The 19,481-nt window shown below is 43.7% G+C and overlaps 1 protein-coding gene across 1 annotated transcript in view; it reads left to right on the top strand.

Annotated features, from left to right (window-relative positions):
* LOC146772524 (excitatory amino acid transporter 1-like) overlaps window positions 1–19,481 on the top strand; it is a 173,974-nt gene that overhangs the window by 143,669 nt on the left and 10,824 nt on the right. The window contains exons 7-8 of the mRNA XM_085638978.1: window positions 11,128–11,462; window positions 14,159–14,392. Coding sequence (XP_085495104.1) covers window positions 11,128–11,462; window positions 14,159–14,392 — 569 coding nt within the window. The remainder of the gene's footprint in view (window positions 1–11,127; window positions 11,463–14,158; window positions 14,393–19,481) is intronic.

Genomic DNA, 19,481 nt, shown 5'->3' with positions numbered 1-19,481 from the left:
GCACGCAAACAGCAATTGCGAACAGGAAAAAAGCATCGCGAACAAGCAATTCCGCGTGTTCGCGGAATTTCTGCGTGTTCGCGAAGGTTTTTTACCGTTTCGCGGAGATTTGCGTAACGCAATTACGCAAATTCCGCCCACCCCTACAGAATATGACCTCCAGATGAGAAAGTATATCCGTCAGGTACAGTGATTTTAATGGGCAGGTACCCTCTGGTACTGAATACCCACAATTTAAAATTTGATAGGGAGAGTTCCGGTACTTTTCTTGAAGAAAACAAGTACTCTAAATAGAGAGTACCAGCACTTATATACAGGGGCACTGGAATTATGAGCTTGTGCTGCCGCTGCGATTGTCACATAGATTTTCCCCATTTGCTACATAATCCATCTGCTGTTGTTTAGTCTGCAAATTTTAACCAAAAAAAATATTGTTTCTAGCTCAAACGGTTCAAAAGGTACTGCAAATGCAGCGACGTGTTGCGCATAAAAAAGCCCTTTGCAGACCTGGACTTGTCACCAATTTGTTGCTTATTGCTATATGTGGGTATTAAAATGTTACTAATGACGCGCATCCAATGTCCAGACAGTGTTACCAAGTTGAAAAATGATTCAGTAAATTGAAACTATTACAAAATGTGCCGCATTATGCTACATAATTTGCCTTTTCTTGACACATAATTTACTCAACCCTGCCACATAATTTGGTCCTCGCTTGTTGCTTAATTCCAATGGCCCAGTTTATATATTTCCATTTAAAGCACTGATCAGGACTACCAAGTACGTGCTTTAGCCCATTCCTGGGAAAATAACAAGCCCATTCCATTGACCATGACGGAGCGGTTTATGGACTCCTGCTGTGGGTGTATTTTGTGGGGTGTTGGGGCGGCAGGGGGGAGGGGGGGGGGGTCGTGGAGGAGAGAGAGCCACATGAGCAGTAAAGGGCGGATGGGGAGCGGGTGCAACAGCTGCCTGCAAACCCATGTACAAAGTTTCGGAGCCCAGAACTATGGCGTCTGTTATTTATAGATCCATTAAGCACAGGTCCGGAGAAACCGGGCTACTCAAAATGACCAAAGTCTCAGGGGGGTACCGCTCCCGCCACTCATAATGAGGGTCTCAGTAGGAGATATATCATGCTTTCTTTAACACCATCATGAATAGGAGTCAACCACTTGTTTGACAAGCTCACCATTGCAGTCAGGATGTATTCCTTTCAAGTTCTTCCCTTGGTCCCTTCCAATCGCCCACCCCTGCCCAATATACGCGGTTGGTATGTTCTTTTGGACTGTTGGAATGGAATGTTGTGAGAGGCGCGCGGCGCCAGGGGACAGCCCTGTGAGGAGAACGTTGAAGGTGTTGGAGAGAATCATTTTACTTTCACAAATGTATGAAATGTAATTCTTCCACTCAGATACGCTTTGTGTGATGTGGTGGAAAACCCCTCTCCTCGTGATGTAACACTGCCACCCTGTGGTCATTATGGATCGAGCCTTGGTTATGGGCGACAACGTAACTGCAGGAAAACACAACTGCGGAGCTTGAACGTCCCTCTTCTCTTGTTCAACGACGTTCTTTTTTTGTCGTAAAACACACTAAGAAAAAACCTTTTTTTATCCTAGAAATATACATGTTTAGTTCCTTTTCGTCAGTAAGACCCTATCTTTACATGTTTTTTTGCGTTTTTGGCTTTTAATGTACATGTTTAGTACCTTTTCGTCAGAAAGACCCTGTCTATAGATTTGTTTTTGCGGTTTTGGCATTTAAGTTGCTTTAGGAATATTGATACCTACTATATAACCCAGTTATTGAGTGTGGGCTGGGCTCTAATATTACCCATATCTTTTTTTTCATAATGACCACGAATTCGTAAATTAACTTAAGTGAATCTTATGAAATCTAAATGTACTCATGCGTAGCTATTGGGGTCAAAATATGAGCGGATTTTACCATTCGGTGCGTGAACAAGCACAATACGTTTTAGTGCGCTATTCTGCAAGTCACCACACATTACTTCCACGGTTAATATTAAGTTACAGCCTCTCCCATTAACAATAACATCACCACCAATGGTGTCTATTTTTTTTTTTTTTTTACACGCACCATTGTTCCTGAAGATTTCCATTAAATTATTGAGGCTTTTGAAACATGCATATCAGTCGGTTTTATTTGCCTTTTGATTACTGATTAAAATATTAAATTCATTTGTATATTGGACCACCGAAAGGGAGAGGAGATTGACCAGGAATCCAACTTTCTTAAATTTCTTCGTCATAGTTTGATCTAGCAGATCTAATAGAATAATTCAAAATTTGCGAACATACGTGGCAAGAATTTTCAATTCTATTAAGGACAAGGAGGCGAGGATTATGCTTTCTCATTTCTTTATTAGAAATGCTCAGCAGCCTATTAGAAAACAGAAGATAAAAGAGAAAACTACAGTACCCATAAACACCAGGGTATCACGTGACCAACCATAGAGACCATAGTATAAAAGGTCATGTAGAAAGTATCATATCCTCTTTCTTTGGTGAGTTCAAATTAAAACAGGAAGTGCAAGAAAACGTTGAACATCAGGGATAGAAAGACCATCAGCAGAAGTCCACTTGGAATTACACAGGACTCTGCAGCAGTAGATCATCGGAAACAGAAGAGCATCGAAAACAGGATAAGCCAGATGGAACAGCAACCGTTACTTCGGGTCAGAACCTGAAAAGAGACATACAGCCGTAAAGGAAAAAATAAAGAGGAAGGTGCACCAGATCCAAACAAGTGTCCTTAATGTTTCCTTTTATTTTCTTCTAACATGAAGAGATAAAAACCCAGCCAACGCGTTTCGTTCCACACTGGAACTTCTTCAAGGCTGTAGACAAGCAACATAACAACATATAAATGACATGTACAACATATAAAGCTACAAACGTCACAAAAATGCAATACATAAAAAACAATAAGTACAGGGATCAAAAGCGCACATGAACCATAAGAAAATACATATAAACATTAGCCAAAATAATTACATACATAAAAACACTTAAAACAAACATGTATTTTTACATGTCTGAGAACGTAACACCGCATATACCTTGAACATCTTCCGGATAGACCTATCCTAATTAGTTTAAGCTCTTAATTCATATTTATAGCTAACCCGCTGTATTTCGTTGATTAATAACTAGGTCAATTTTTTTATTATTATTATTAAATAGAAAGAGAGAACAACAGGAAAAACAGGAAAAAAATGGCAAGTCTACAATGGTCTTTTTACGTGTATTCCATGACAAAGACTACAAGGGAGCAGGGAAGGGCGGGGGGGAAGGGAAAGGGGTACAAAGGCAGAGGGATAGAAAGAAAGAAAAGAAAAGGTAATAAAACGAAGGTGGTCATTTGATAATCCTCGTTAAAAAATGAAGAAAATCTCTAGCCACTCACCCAACGATGAGTTCTTTGTTTCATTCAGACACGAAATGCAGTATGGCACAATCCCGTATGCATGGGAAGTTTCCAAAATCGAAAATCTAATATGAAAATAATGTATAAATATATGTATGTTAAAACCAAGCCTGATGATTTTTAGGTGAAGATTGAATGGTCCTAGATACGGAGGACACTCAAAAGGCTGGCAATGTCTACTTCAAAAATAAAGAAGTAAGATAAAAGTACGAAATTCAGAAAAATACTCCAAAATTGTGAAGACTATTAGTACATTTGAAAAGGCAATAAAATTGGAGAACTGCAACACATTACAAAATCTAATCAGTACATGGCATCATAGTTAAAATTAAAATTGAAAACCGAGGAATGTATAGTTCCAATCATATACTGATCATTAATATAAGCGTAAACAATTTACATGCCGTATAATCTCCGAATGATAATCAGAAAAGGACTTACCCAGTCTCTAAGTATTAGACTTGGAAAGCGATAAGTATACCACAAATTTTCTAGGAGGCAAATTTGTCAATTTAGTGCAATTCTTTTTAAAAACTCCATAATAAGAGCAGGATTAGAAGGGTTCAGAGATTCTAAAAACCAAAATTGAAGAAACTAATGATCCACTTGTATCATCTCCAAATTGCCAAGATACAAAAAATGTACTAAAATATCTAACGCATGTATTTAAAAACCGACTGCATTATAGTAAATGCAGTTGACGTAGCCATATGAGACGGTGCCGGTACCGTAACCCCCGTCTTATAATACATGCCGTAATACACATCCAGTATATAGAATGAAGTCATAAATAGGGGGGATTAGAGAAATAATGAATTGCACTAAACAAAATTCATATGCAAAAAACAACAGTATAAATGCATAACATGTGCAGAAAACTATAACAACGGGTGGGATAATCCTCGCCTCCTTGTCCTTAATAGAATTGAAAATTCTTGTCACGTATGTTTGCAAATTTTGAATTCTATGTCAGGACAGGAGGCTCCGATTATGCTTGTTCAAAGCTGATCCACCACCACAGAAGCAATGTGATCAATTGGTTTGTAATAAAAGGTTTTAAACACTGAATCAAAAGACCAATCTGCGGCCTTCATGATGTCAAATAAAGTAACACCCAACAAGAATGCCTTAGAAGCCATAGCCCCACGTGCCGAATGAGCACCAAAAATGGAAACATCAATGCCAGCTTCAGACATGAGCCATCTAACCCAGCGAGCCAATGTAGCTGGGGTAACGGGGCGAAAAGGCTTCTGCAAAGCAATCAACAGTTGACCATGCATATCTGAACGTAAAGGAGCAGTACCTACCTCATAATCCTTGACACATTGAACCACGCAAAGGTTGGGATGATTAGGAAAGGAAGGATAGGTAATCAAGGAAAGTATTCATTTTGGTACGTTTGAAAAGACGAAATGTGACACCCTCGGGTGTAAAACTGCGACCTGCCAAGTCCAAAGCACGAACATTAGACACCCGTTTGCAAGAAACAAGGCATAACAACATGGTCAGTTTGGTGGACAGTTGCTTACGGGAAAGCAAAGAATTGGAAGGCCAGGCTTCCAAGAACTTCAAAACAATGGATACATCCCATAAAGATACGTACTTAGGACATGGGGGTTTCGCCAGACGAATACCCTTAAGCAATTAGGCAATCGAAGGATGCACACCCGCAGGTTTACCATCAATATGAAGATGAGCCGCCGAAATGGCAGAACGAAAGTTGTTGACAGTGCGATAAGCCAAACCGGAGGAAGCAAGAGAGGCTAGAAAATTAATGATCAGGGAGACATCCGCTGAAGAGGGATCAGCCTCCCGTTGAACACACCAGTCACACCATCTCTTCCATGACCCTCTGTATCATTTATGAGTATTGGGAGACCAGGCGTCACTGATAAATTTGGAAGCGTCATGTGAAAGGCCTGGGACCGACCAGCGATCCCCGAGATTCGCCACGCTAGCAGAAGTAGATTGCCTGACAGAATCAGGGGATGCGGATTGCCGAGAGGATCCAGCAAGAGATTCCACTTCTGGGGAAGAAGGAGCAGCACTGCACAACACATCTCCAGGAGAACCGGGAACCACGCCTGAGCCCTCCACAGAGGAGCAATCAGAATTAAGTCTGCCTGATAACGTTTCGTGCAAGCCAAGACCCTGGGAATCATCATGAACGGGGGAAAGACATAGCACAGAACCGATGGTCAAGTTTGTAGAAACGCATCCGTGGCCAGGGCTTTCAGATCCGGCCTCCAGCTGAAAAACAGAGGGAGTTGAGTGTTCAGGCGAGAGGCGAACAGGTCTAAGTGGCACTGACCTCAGATCCGGAGGAGAGAACGGAAAATGCGAGAATGAAGCCGCCAGTCGCTGAAGTCCCGAAGGTGGCGTTAATTCCAGTCCGCAATCTGATTGAGGCGAACGGGAAGATATTCTGCAATAACAGTGATCCTCTGTTGCAGACAAAAGTGCCAAAAATCTTTGGCGATCTCCGCCAATATCCTGGATTACGTTCCACCTAACTTGTTGACATACCGAACCGCCAAAATATTGTCCATGCGGAGAAGAATGCAACAATTGGATTGAAGAGGAGAGAAACACCGGATCGCAAATGATCCTGCCAGGAGTTCCAGGCAATTTATATGGAGAGACAACTCCTGGGAGGATGACCGACCCCCCGTCGAGACTGGATCGCACCGGGCTCCCCAACCCCACAGACTGGCATTGGACTCTATCACGAGATCCGGAGATGAACCGAACAGGGCTCGCCCATTCCAGGCATCCATGTGGTCCAACCACCATTGCATCTCCCTCCTCGCTTCCTCTGAAAGAGGAATTAGATCGGAATAGCGAAGGCCTTTCTGGAGATGACGGATCTTCAAACGTTGAAGTGCCCTGTAATGCAGTGGACCCGGGAAAATCGCCTGAACGGAGGACGCCAACAGACCGACAACTCGTGCTAACGATCTCAGTGACACAGTCTGTCTGGAAATAACCGAATTCAATTCCCTCTTGATGTACCGAATCTTTTGATTGACATGAAAGAGAATTGACCTGAAAGCCCAGAAAATCTATCGCCTGTGATGGAATCAAGACTGATTTCTGAGGGTTCACCAGAAAACCCAGAGATTGTAAGAGGTCGATGGACCACTCCAGATGTATCAAGACTTGGAGGGGACAGTCTGCCATGATTAGAATGTCGTCTAGGTATATTATTAAACGAACACCCGAGAGCGCAGACATTCCACGACGGGCCTCAGAAGTTTCGTGAAGCACCAAGGTGCTGACGAGAGGCCGAACAGGAGAACTTTGTACTTGTACCAAATCCCTTGCAAATGGAATTGAAGGAACCGCCGATGTGGCTTGAAGATGGGAATGGACAAGTACGCATCCTTGAGATCTAGGCGAACCATCCAATCCCCTTCGCGAAGAAGATCGCGCAAAAGATGAATCCCCTCCATCTTGAAGTGTCTGTAAACAACACCCCCGTTGAATTCCTTCAGATTGAGAACTAGGCGGGAACCGCCCCCTTTCTTCTGCACCAGAAAAACCGTGCTGATGAAACCCTGAGGATGGCGAACAGTTTGAATGATTGCCCCCTTTTCCAGGAGAGAATCGATTTCTGCAGAAATGAACTCTTGGTCTTGAAGAGAGAAATACAGAGGATTGGGAGGGAGGGTTTGATTCAGGGGCTGATAAAACTCTATTTTGTAACCCTGAACGGTTTGCAGTACCCAAGTTTCTTTGGAGATTAAACGCCAATTGTGCAGAAAAAATCGTATTCGGCCCCCCAGAACCACATCGGAAGCCGGAATCAAGCTCACCTGAAGTGTTGGAATCCTGGTAGCCACTTTGATTTCCCCCGGAACGTCCCTTTCTATATTGCCCTCTCCCTTTGCGAGAGGGATATGATTGGGAACGGGTGCTGTAGCCTGAATCTTGACCACCGCCTCTTTGGGACTGGAATCCCCGAGCGTCCCCTATGTCGTCCGGCCCTGGCAAAAACCGGTCGAAACGCTCGCCGCAGTGAAGCTTGAGCTTTATCAAGGCCACTGAAAGTTGCCACAAATTTCGTCAGTTCTTTCAAAAAAGGATGACCGAACAACAGCCCCTGAGCTAAAGGGCCAGACTCGGATGAGGAGAGCTACGCTAGTTTGGGATCCAATTTAAGGAGAATAGAACGGCGACGCTCACTGTAAATTGCGCAGTTGGCATTACCCACCTGGCAAATAGCCCTCTGAGACCACTCGATAAGTTCATCAGGGTCAACAAGGGCCGAAGACTCTTTGGCCAGAAACTCGAGATCTAAGATCTTCGTGAGAGGACCTAGCAAATCCAGCAACTTGTCCTGACAGGAGCGCCAGGATCTGTCAAGACCCTTTTTGGGATCTTTGGCATATTTTTTGAGGTAGGAGACCATCGTGGGATCAATCTCCGGAGTGTCCGCCAAATGGTCGGCGAGATCCGGACGTGGACATTCGGACCGAAGGCGGGCCCTGACATCCTTCTCAAAGGGTTGTCGAATATGAGCTTGAACATACTCCGCCACAGCAGGGGATGGAAGCCAGGAAGAAGAATGTGGATGAAAGATGTCCGAAGGTTTGAAAGTTAGTACAGGAGGATGTGTAGGAGCATCAACATAATGCCCCTTACGCGACTTCTTACGTGGCGGAGGAACATCCTGATTAGTGGAAGCTGAGGAATGAGTACCATCAGTGTCCGTGACAATGCTGGTGGATGCCGAAGCGCCCCTCGAGGTCAAATTGGAAGACTTATCAGAAGCTAGAGTTTTGGCCAATTTCTTAAAGTCCGACCTATGTGGATTAACAGGTGACTTGGAAGACGAACGTGAGGATGGCAACCAGCCCTGTTGTTTGATGTAGTGAGTCAAATGACGTTTCAAGGGATTGATGGCACAAGCAAGTGCCTTATTAACTGAGTGTTGCACACCCTGGTCTAAAGCCTCGACCAAATCATGCTCCGAAAAGCCAGAGGCGTCATCCTCATAATAGTAGTCATCTTCATAAAAATACTCATTCATAGTGACACAAAGTGTTACAGTAATGCCCACAAGATGACATAGTTCAATAATGCCAAAGGCACAATGCAGGGGGAGTGAACAACCACTCAGCAAGCCAACAGTACAGGAAGAACCTGCACACACTGCTAATAATTAAATGTGGAGGGAGGGCTTGCTGTAAAATATACACTCTAGGCAGAGCCTATGCTTTGTTGTACAGCCCAATGCAATTTAATAAGCAAAAGGCGTAAATGGGGCAGAAAAACACGAGGCTGTGGGCATGCGTTGTGGAGAAACAACCGGAAGAAAAGCCTCAAAATGGCCACCGCGCTTGCGCGGTAACAGCCGCCTCGGTAAACAAAAAGAGAGGAGGTCGCGCACAGTGCGCGAGTCCTACAGCCCCGATCTCCCGCTCCACTAAAATGATCTGAGACGCGGGCGCAAAGCGCCCGGACAAAGGGGGATGAACCACACGCCCCCTGCCACACGCGCACACAGAAGCGACGAAACATCCAAGAAACAAGAGCCGATATCAGCCAGGCAGCCTGCAATGCGCGAGGGATTTGAAGCGAGCACGAGGGATTTGAAGCGAGCACGAGCGCTAACAAGATATTGGAATTAGAAATACAACGAAGCATCAAGTAAGTAATATGAAAAGAAGCACTTAAATGGCTGCGGAGCAGCAAAGAAAGAGGATATGATACTTTCTACATGACCTTTTATACTATGGTCTCTATGGTTGGTCACGTGATACCCTGGTGTTTATGGGTACTGTAGTTTTCTCTTCTATCTACTGTTTTCTAATTGGCTGCTGAGCATTTCTAATAAAGAAATGAGAAAGCATAATCGGAGCCTCCTGTCCTGACATAGAATTATAGCTCCTAAATATAATAAAACTCAGACACTCCGTTCCTGAGTTTGGAGATCGGAGTCAGGGTTTCAAAATGTTGGGTCAGGAGCATAGGATGCATGACGGATGCTCTACGTATCCAGAGTTATATATTTGAAAATAATACTTTTAAATTGATATAATTTTACACGGTGTTTGCTTATCTTGGTATGTCTCAAGAAAGGGGGGGGGAAAAAGAGTTATGTAACTTATTTTTAAAAAAAGGGGGAAACCCAGGTTAGTTATGTACAACCAACTCTCCATGGAATAAAAACAAAGGTTTTTCTTGTAAAACCCTCACCCACCAGGGTTACCCCTTGGTGGCATGCTCCATCATCGGGTTTTATCACGTTCCGCTGCGGTTCGGGGCGTACTACAACCTACGTGGGAGCACTTTCTGTTGTCCTATACAATGATAAAGAGGTTGTTCACAAAAGGAAGGGGAGAGGGGGTTGATGGTGTGTAGTTCAAAAATACCTGGCTAGTAGGTGTTCCTTAATTTATTTCAACCCCTAGTCAGTATAATTAAAAAATAGGGTGAGTTTTAGGGTAAGAGATTTTTCATGAATCTACTCTCCTAAAAGGTGCTTATCTTGATGATTCTGTATTTGTAGTTATAGGGATGAAGGGTAGTAGCTGGGGTAAAGGTTTTAGCCGGAGGGATACGTACTTAGGAAATGGCGGTTTCGCCAGACGAATACCCTTAAGCAATTTGGCAATCGAAGGATGCTCACCGCAGGTTTACCATCAATATGAAGATGAGCCGCCGAAATGGCAGAACGAAAGTTGTTGACAGTGCGATAAGCCAAACCGGAGGAAGCAAGAGAGGCTACAAAATTAATGATCAGGGAGACATCCGCTGAAGAGGGATCAGCCTCCCGTTGAACACACCAGTCACACCATCTCTTCCATGACCCCCTGTATCGTTTATGAGTATTGGGAGACCAGGCGTCACTGAAATTATGTATTTGTAATTATATAATTATAGGGATGAAGGGTAGTAGCTGGGGTAAAGGTTTTAGCCGGAGGGATACGACCGGATGTTCACACTGATATCGTATTTTAAATGTCCAATTTTGCTTTGGTTTCATTACAACTCTTTGCTAAAAGGAGCGCTAGATTATTCAAGATGGCAGTGCTCGACTTTTCACCAGTGTTCAAAATCTAAATTTACATTACCAAACTTCATGGCAGCTCTGCTGGGTGCCCATGAAAGTTCGTCTACTGCTGTACCACTATGACCCACCAGCCTTGCACTTTCAAATGCTGTCTACGAGGAGTTGAGTTCATAGCAGCATTGGCAGCTGCCCGAACATTTCCGTGCAAAGTTAACATTTTGCCAATATAATAGACACAGCAGACGGAGCATGTCCTAACGCACTTCCCACTATGATGTCACAGGAAGTTACATCACCTACCCATGACCTCCAATAACAGACATTTGCTACAACAGAGACAAGCCACAGCAGCTGCTAAATCCACTAACAAAAGCAGAATGCATGCTAGTGTCAACGTTGTCCTCATGGCTTCATTGCAGCAACAAAGAGAAAGCAGTTGCTACCCAGGGGCACAATCTGATCACCTTGCTTATAAAAGACAACACTTCTTATTCAACTACGGAACTGTTCATGTCCGGCCACTCTCCAAATGCCACCACACATGTTTATTGCCAACCCCAAAAAATATTCTCTTACTGCACACTTAAGACGTGTAGTAATTTATAAAAAAACATTTAGAATTTTTCTAATTTGAACTTTCTGTGGTTATTTTTCAGTACAAGACGCAGTACAGCACAAGATCCATTCAGGTACCGCTGATGCAATCAGGCAACACCTCGGCCACCGCTGACCCGTCCTTTTTGTTAGTGAACCTGAGCGGCATACTGGACAACGTCACGAGGGCGGTGGGCAGCCTGCAGGAGATGATCACCATCGAGGAAGTGGTGCCTATACCAGGGTCTGCAAATGGTGTCAACGCCCTAGGGCTGGTGGTTTTCTCCATGTGCTTCGGACTTGTGATTGGAAACATGAAAGAACAGGGGCAACCCCTCCGCGAGTTCTTCGACAGTCTGAACGAGGCCATCATGAGACTCGTCGCTATCATCATATGGTGAGCCTAGATCTTGAGAACTTCGAAAGACAGTGGCTGGGCAAAACGACAATGCTGTATTTGTTTATTTTTTGCAGAATGTTATAGGGTGCTAATATTTTCACCTTGCTGTTACATTAAGTGCTGGGTACATCATTTGTGAATTGCAGTATAGTTATTAGAAAATCTGAAAGTAAGGCAAAGCTTAGTTTGTCAGTGCTCTTTTTTGTTGCATCAAAAATGAAATTGTCAAAGTACAAATCAGAAATGAGTATTCTTCCCTAATAAAAGAGAGAAAGAATAATATATACTGAAAATAATCTCATTTGAAATCAAGCAGGTTTCTCATTTCAGTATTAAAATAAGTCAGAAGTTTTACAATAAACTAAGTCATAAGCAGGCAAATCATCCACTTGTTCCTTAAATTCATTCCAATCCCAAATAAAGTGCTAAGTAATATCTCACTTCTTCCTTGTTTGAGGATCCAGGATTAAGTCATCCTTCTGCAATTCCCACTAGAAAGGGCCCCACGCCATATTCATTTTCATATATATCTAATTTCTAATGTATAAAACCCTCACCCGAAATCGCAATAGACCTCATTTCCATCCACTATTCCTCAGCTGTGGAAGCGTTATTATCTTTACATTTTTTAGTAATTACTCTTTAAGCTGCTAGGATTCCCCAACACACATATTCTGCCTGGACCGTTTCCTTCTTTAAAATGATGGTAGGCCTGTGAGGGCGGATTTTGTACGTTTTCATAGATTTTTGTCCAACAGCTTTACTCAGGACCCTGAAATTGATCCCAGAAGGGTTACAGTTTTGCACCTCCAAAAGTATATTTGCCTTTGTTTCTATGTTGATCTTACAAAATTGAAAATATAGATCTGCTCCAGAGAAACATTAATGACTTAATGATGGTTGATGACTCTTTTAAGAACGAGGTACACCTACGTGGAAGAGGTGTGGCGCCGCGGGCAGGGGTGGAAGAGGTGTGGCGCCGCGGCCAGGGCGACTGACTCCGGAATCTGGGGATCACGGTTCGATCCCCGGCGCCGGTGGAAGATTAGCCCAGCACCATGTGACTTTGGGCAATAGCTTGCTTAATCTTCCCGACGGCCCCCAGCGCCTAGAAACCCTTACGGGTGATTGTTCGCGCTTTACAAATGTGGATTATTTGTCTCTACATCGCCAGCCTTGCTTTAATTGGTCAATGTGACCTTCCATGAGTCCCATATCATCAAAAACCAAACTATTATATATGAACACACAGAAGCATCTTTTGTGCAAAGTCTCCTATTTCTCGTGCGTCTGTATTTCACCAACCACCAGAACCACTGCTTATAGTAGACCAGGAATTAAGCCACGGCCACAACTTTTGGGAGTTGCCAAAGTATAGGCGATGGAGCACAATTTGATTCCCCCTTAAATTCCTCAACTTTTAGTGCCGCATCCCAACTATTATATAGTACAGGTCTGAGAGTTAATGCTTGAGCAGGTGAGACAATTACTCTCCTTAAGAGTTGTATTTGCGGAGATGCAGAGATATCCATATTGTCAAGTATAATTTAATAGAAGACTTGATTTTCTTAAATGCCCATTAATAGTTTGGTTGGATGGAAGTATCGTCACATGTTTGGTTCCCCAGTCTGATTTAGAGGTGGGGAACGCAGAGTTTCCACCAGTGGAGCATCGGCTGACTCTTGCAGGTAGCAATCCATGACCTGCTGGGCCTTCCTGTACGAGACAGACATGCCCCGTTGATAAATGCCCTCCTATGTTTAATTTTAGGCTTTCCATCATCTCAGACATTCTGGGATGATGGAAAGGAAAATGTGAAACTGTCCCTAATGCACAGTGCGAAAACTCATTGGTGCCTTAAACATTTGTCTCTTGCTTTTCAGAAGCACAACCCTGCTTTGGCGGTTTGCCACTTATAAGCAAAATAGAATGCTGAGCTTGCTGAATAAACGTACCTGCCCACTCAGCATTCCCAAGTGATGAAAGTGCATCTGTCATATCGGCAGTTGCACTTCCATCACAGATCGCACCAGGCTGATGGGGATCTCTAGATACGGCTGACGGTCCTTCTCCCGGAGGTTGAGGCCCGCCTGGTGAGCAGCCAGAGTCTAAATCATGCCCTTAAGCCATGTATTGATCTTCATAAGGTGGTGGGAAAAGGATATAACACCCACTAGACACTGGTGCAAAGAGAAAGCTTACCCAAAGAAGACACAAATGGCAATCCATGACAGACCTCTGTTGCCCCATGTTTGTAAATATGCCTATTGATCGTCACGGGTGGTGAGAGTACCCTATAGGGTTTAAGTGAGTCTTCAGTACTGGTGATGGTTACTTGAGCCTCATAGCAGTGACTTGTTTCGTCTCTAAATGGTTGCAGAATCAATGTGTATCCTTCTGTGGGTGGTATTGGAGGGGCTTGTTTATGGAGATAAATTATTGGACTGTCGTGTGACAATGCTAAAATGTTAGGGGATTAGATTTCCCTCAGAAGTATCGGTCAGGGCAAAAGTTGATGGGTGGAAGTCAGTGTTATGCACTGGTGACATTGATTATAAAAAGGTAATATTTGCAATACATGCTTTGATGTTGAACTTCTGTGGTGTCAAGCAGTGATGTGATGACAAAGAATTGTAGCTTGCAGTCTTCTGTGTAATCTCTTGTCAAATCTTTATTTTTCCTAACTTCCCTAGGTATGCGCCGATAGGAATCATGTTCCTGATCTCAGGTAAAATCCTCGAGATGGACGACTTGGCTCAAATGGGCGGGCAGCTGGGCATGTACACCATCACCGTCATCGCCGGGCTGCTCATTCACGCTCTTTTTGTCTTGCCGCTGCTCTATTTCGTTATCACACGGAAGAACCCCTGGGCTTTCATTGGTGGCCTGCTCCAGGCCCTCATCACCGCCTTTGGGACGTCATCGAGGTAACAAAAAGCTTTAAATGTATTTAAACTCCACATACCAACAATTGCTCTTGCAGTTTGAAAACATTTCATTTCAATCCCTTCTTAACACTATGCAGAAAACCAGCTGAATACCTTTTTTTAATTTTTAAAGACGTTGTACTGTATTGATTTTGAAATTTTAATTGATCATGGTATGGGTAAGATAGTGAAGTGCAATTAAGAGAAGGCTGTTTTATCCCCCAGTACTCCTGCCACTGCTCTCAGTACCCCTGTTCCCGGTGGTCAATAAGGCTGGATATGAAAATAAAATGAACAGGGGCAAAAAAAAAACCCTGTTTAGTTTGTTTCCCCTTCTCCTTGCACATCCTCTTACTACGTAGCAGCCACTAGGAGGCAGTTGAGCTAAGGTTGGGTCAAGAGGTCAATCCTATGATGTTATTAAAGGTTATAATAAAAAAATCCATATTTGTAAATTGCGAACATATAACCCCTTAAGGTTTCAAGGCGCTGGGGGCCGTCGGGTAGATTAAGTGAGCTATTGCCCAGAGTCACATGGTGCTGAGCTGCCACCGGCACCGGGGTTCAAACTGAAAGCCCCACACTCCGGAGTCAGCCTCTCTGGCCGCTGCACTACACCTCCCCCGCTGTGATGGTTAGGGTCAAAGGGTGTGTGACTTTATTTCCATAAACCCTTCATTTTGGTGACTCAACAGCCAAGAATATGTTCTAGGAAAGACTTGCTATTAGGAAACTCTGTGAAGTCTAGCTCATGTTACCCAAAAAGCCATAACAAAATCTATAGTTATAGGAGAATTGTAGTAAGAAAAAAATACCTTTATTGCAATGCATGTGTTTTTTGTAAAGAAACATTCAAGCCTGCAGAATACTTAAAACACTTAAATAGGCTTAGATTTATAATCATGAGGCAGCACGAGTGGTATGGTCTATTCCATCTTTGTTATGTCTCACCTCCCAACCTGATTAGGTGATCTTCCAGTATGGGAGAAGCGAGGTATGTGAAGTTTGTGACCAAGGCCCCAAAAAAAGATTCTGATGGGTCTTGCTAACTACTGTATGTTGTTTGACTCTTTTACTATCTTCAGACCAGTTTTTGAGGCCATAGCTCTTGAGGAATAAAGACAGGACAGAGACTGCAGAATGAACATTCATTAGAAAATGTAATGTTTGTAATTACAAACCTATTCAATGCTATACAATAGGGGACATTTCACAGAGTTCACAGTAAGGCAGACTGACAAACCTCAAAATTGGGCGTCCATCCATTGCTGGTGTTCAGGGGCTGAACCAAACCTCATTTTCGCAATAACCAGGATTACCAAACCCGATTTTCAGTAGATCAATTTACGTACAATTTATTTTTTTTAAATATAATTTTATTGCCATTTTATACAAATCTTCACACAGGATACAAACAGGAAAGGAAGATAAACAGTACAACAATGACGTATGGGCTGTACAGTGTGTAATCACAGACTTGCATCGTTTGGCACCACAAGTGGTCATGACAGCTATTGGCTCTTTAATTCAGAATTTCGCCTTGTCTAGTACCCTCCACCGTGCCTAATGAACGATTAGCAGCAGTTCAACAAAATTGCATACGTCTTCGTGCATTGACTACATTCTCCAGTACTTGCTCCACTATTGTTTTTATATTACGTCGTTTAGGTGGGCAGCCGCCCAACATCAGTCCTACATATGTGCATACTTCTCAAGTTTGAATATACGTATTCTATTAACTTAGTTTAAGCCATATAATACAAATTAAAGGAAAAGAAAAAAGAAAGAGGAGCTGAGGAGTGGTGTGGACAGTTCTGAACACTAAGGCTTAAAGGAAGTCACAGCGTGGAGAACCGAGTGGCGGGTCCAGGAGGAACCCACCACAACCGGTATCCAACGTTTTCATGGCTAACAGGTCCCACACAAACTGCATTCCATGCTCCTCCCCTATGTGTGTCAGACCCCCGGGTTCCCTGGGGACCGCGGGGGAGTGTCTTGTGCCGCGCTACCGGTTTCGGAACCCTGTCCTGGCCTACATTCCTCTGCTAGAACCCTCCGCCCTCTCCCACGCAGCCAGCATCTCCCTCCACTGTTCAGCTATGGGGTGCTTTCTCGCTCCCTTGGCTTCCTCCCAGCTGAGCACTCTATCCTCTGTCCCAGCCCATGCGATGACATCTCTGTTCCCAGTTACAAATTGTGGCCCCCCTCGCAGACTTCGACTCCATCGCTTTTCTGCGCTTAGCAAGACCCAACGTGAGGTCTATCAGCCTCTTCCCAACTTTAGTTTAGGCGGCCTAGGGAAGAGACCCAACAAACATGTCTGTATTGTGGGGGCCAACACCCTACCTAATGCATTTCTGATCTTACCCAGCACAGCCTCCCAGAAAGGACATAAGCATTGACAGTCCCAGGTCATGTGGCCTTAAATTTACTTACAATTAATGTAATTTAGTATCATGTACCTAGTTTCTGGAACTTTTACAGGTTTCTCACCCTTATTCAACAATGTTAGGTTAAAGAAAGTGGGTAAAATTAGCAGGTGAAATCTTAGCCTATATTATACACTTTATTGTAATTATTATGCAGAAGGAAAAAAAAGGAAGTTGAGTTTTCCATTGCGTCAGAATTAAGAGTTGCTTTTTCTTCCTCATGAACATTTCAGCCAATAAACCACAATAATAGCAATTTGTCATTTACCAGAAAAGTGTGCTTCACTGATTTCCAGACAGGGGAATTAAAATTGTTTACTGACTTGGCAGGATGGCCAGATTCGCAGGTGGGGAGTGGGGGAGAAGGGGTGGGCTAAAGAGTACACAAGAAGCAGCCTGAAATTAAAATACTGGCAGTTCTGTCCAGCATACAAATTGACTACCCTACGGTTTAGTGAGTGTGGGATGTTAGAAGCCTGAAGCAACCAAGATTCAAACGCGTGACCTGCGGTTGTATGACGTTACAACGCATGCTTTTACTCTGCATGTCATTACCCCGCATTTTTACACCCCAAAAACGTTTACAATGCAGGGCTTTACAACGCAATCTGTTACAACGCATTCCCCATTCCAACGTAATTACTATTCTAACTCCACGGGGGCGTTACTTTGGGGAATGCGTTGTAACAGTTTGCAGTGTAAAGTCCTGCGATGTAAAAGTTCTTACGGTGCAAAAAATGCGGGGTAATGGCATGCGAAGTAATGCATGCGATGTAACGGTTGTTTCCCGTGACCTGCATATCACTATGAATTTCAGTGGTGAAAGTGTAACTCACTGAGACCTCCGGCATTCTGCCCAAGGTATGCTTGGGAGAGTGGGCCAGATACTTGGGACATCCTACTTTACAGTTGTTTTTTAGGTTAGATATATTTAAGAAAAGTAGATTTACAAGTCATTGTATGATCCAGAGCCTATTTGAATGATTCTAAGAAAATAGAAATTATTTTGTTGTGGAACATACTTGATTAGCTTGATACAGTGGTATGGCACACCATATTCAGAGAAGAAAAGTGAGCTACATGTGTCTCTGGAACAGGTGCCCCTTTTTAAAATAATCCTACCTCATTTAGTGGGGTAAGCTGCCGTCTAGTTTTGTTAGGAACACCCTATAGTGGTAGTTCATATGATTTCCTCAGTCAGGTACCTGAAGCTGCCGAGATAAATTGAGTGGTACAAAAGGGGGTGGTGATGGACGGAGCATCAGAACCAATCAAACACTCACACCCAGTCAACAGATCTGGGTTTGATCCATCACTGTTCTTTAGCCCACTCTGCCACCCCAGTTCAGACATGGCCATATGCAAATCAGTCTGATCCTGTGCCTCATAGGAACAGTCCAGCCCGAACTGCCAAGCCATGCCTTCCCTGGACTGGAAACAAGCTTCCTAGGACCGGTTTCTGGCATTTCAGCCGTCTTCAGCCAGGCTGGCTTGAATCCAGTGGCAAAGTGAGCAAGGGACTCGCGTCTGAGCATACCCTACCAACTTATGGCGAACAAAGCGGTACAAAAGGGGGTGGTGATGGACGGAGCATCAGAACCAATCAAACACTCACACCCAGTCAACAGATCTGGGTTTGATCCATCACCGTTCTTTAGCCCACTCTGCCACCCCAGTTCAGACATGGCCATATGCATATCAGTCTGACCCTGTGCCTCATGGGAACAGTCCAGCCCGAACTGCCAAGCCATGCCTTCCCTGGACTGGAAACAAGCTTCCTAGGACCGGTTTCTGGCATTTCAGCCGTCTTCAGCCAGGCTTGCTTGAATCCAGTGGCAAAGTGAGCAAGGGACTCACGTCTGAGCATACCCTGCCAACTTACGGCGAACAAAGTGGTACAAAAGGGGGTGGTGATGGACGGAGCATCAGAACCAATCAAACACTCACACCCAGTCAACAGATCTGGGTTTGATCCATCACCGTTTTTTAGCCCACTCTGCCACCCCAGTTCAGACATGGCCATATGCAAATCAGACTGATCCTGTGCCTTTCCTGGACTGGAAACAAGCTTCCTAGGACCGGTTTTTGGCATTTCAGCCGTCTTCAGCTGTAGCAAATGTTGTTTGAGTAGTGTTCGATAACTTCTATCATCAATTCAGTCGTGTATCATTGTATTAGCACAACGGGTGGGTTATTGTGTAGCTGGTTATTTTGTGCAGCTTAATCTGAGTTGTTTGTGCAAAGAAAAATAGGTAACAGCTAAACTGGGGAGGGAAATGCAGAATGTACCTTCTCTACTGTTACTTTTTGAGCCATTCAGATGAGCCCTTTCTGAGATGGGGAAAATGAAAAAACGTTTTCCCAAATTACACACAAGTGTTTAGGGCCGATTAGGGCACAAAAAGGAGGTTGTATCTCCCTCTTCATTGCTTTGAAGCAGAAAGACAGGAAGAACTTAGTCACTATGAAGGACGTGGCTTAGATGAGTAAGATGTCTGTGTTCAAAAGTTGGATTTACATTTTGTACCATATATAAGGAGAATGTGCAGAGAGCAGAGTAAACCACGTAGGAACACATAATTTCTCTCAGGAAATTAGCATCCGTGTGCAAATTTGGTACTTTAATTGATGAATTTATAAGGGACCAATTCCCACTGATT

This window comes from Triturus cristatus, chromosome 12 (genome assembly GCF_964204655.1).
Source record: "Triturus cristatus chromosome 12, aTriCri1.1, whole genome shotgun sequence".
Lineage (NCBI taxonomy): Eukaryota > Metazoa > Chordata > Amphibia > Caudata > Salamandridae > Triturus > Triturus cristatus.
This window is presented reverse-complemented; position numbering and strand designations above follow the sequence as displayed.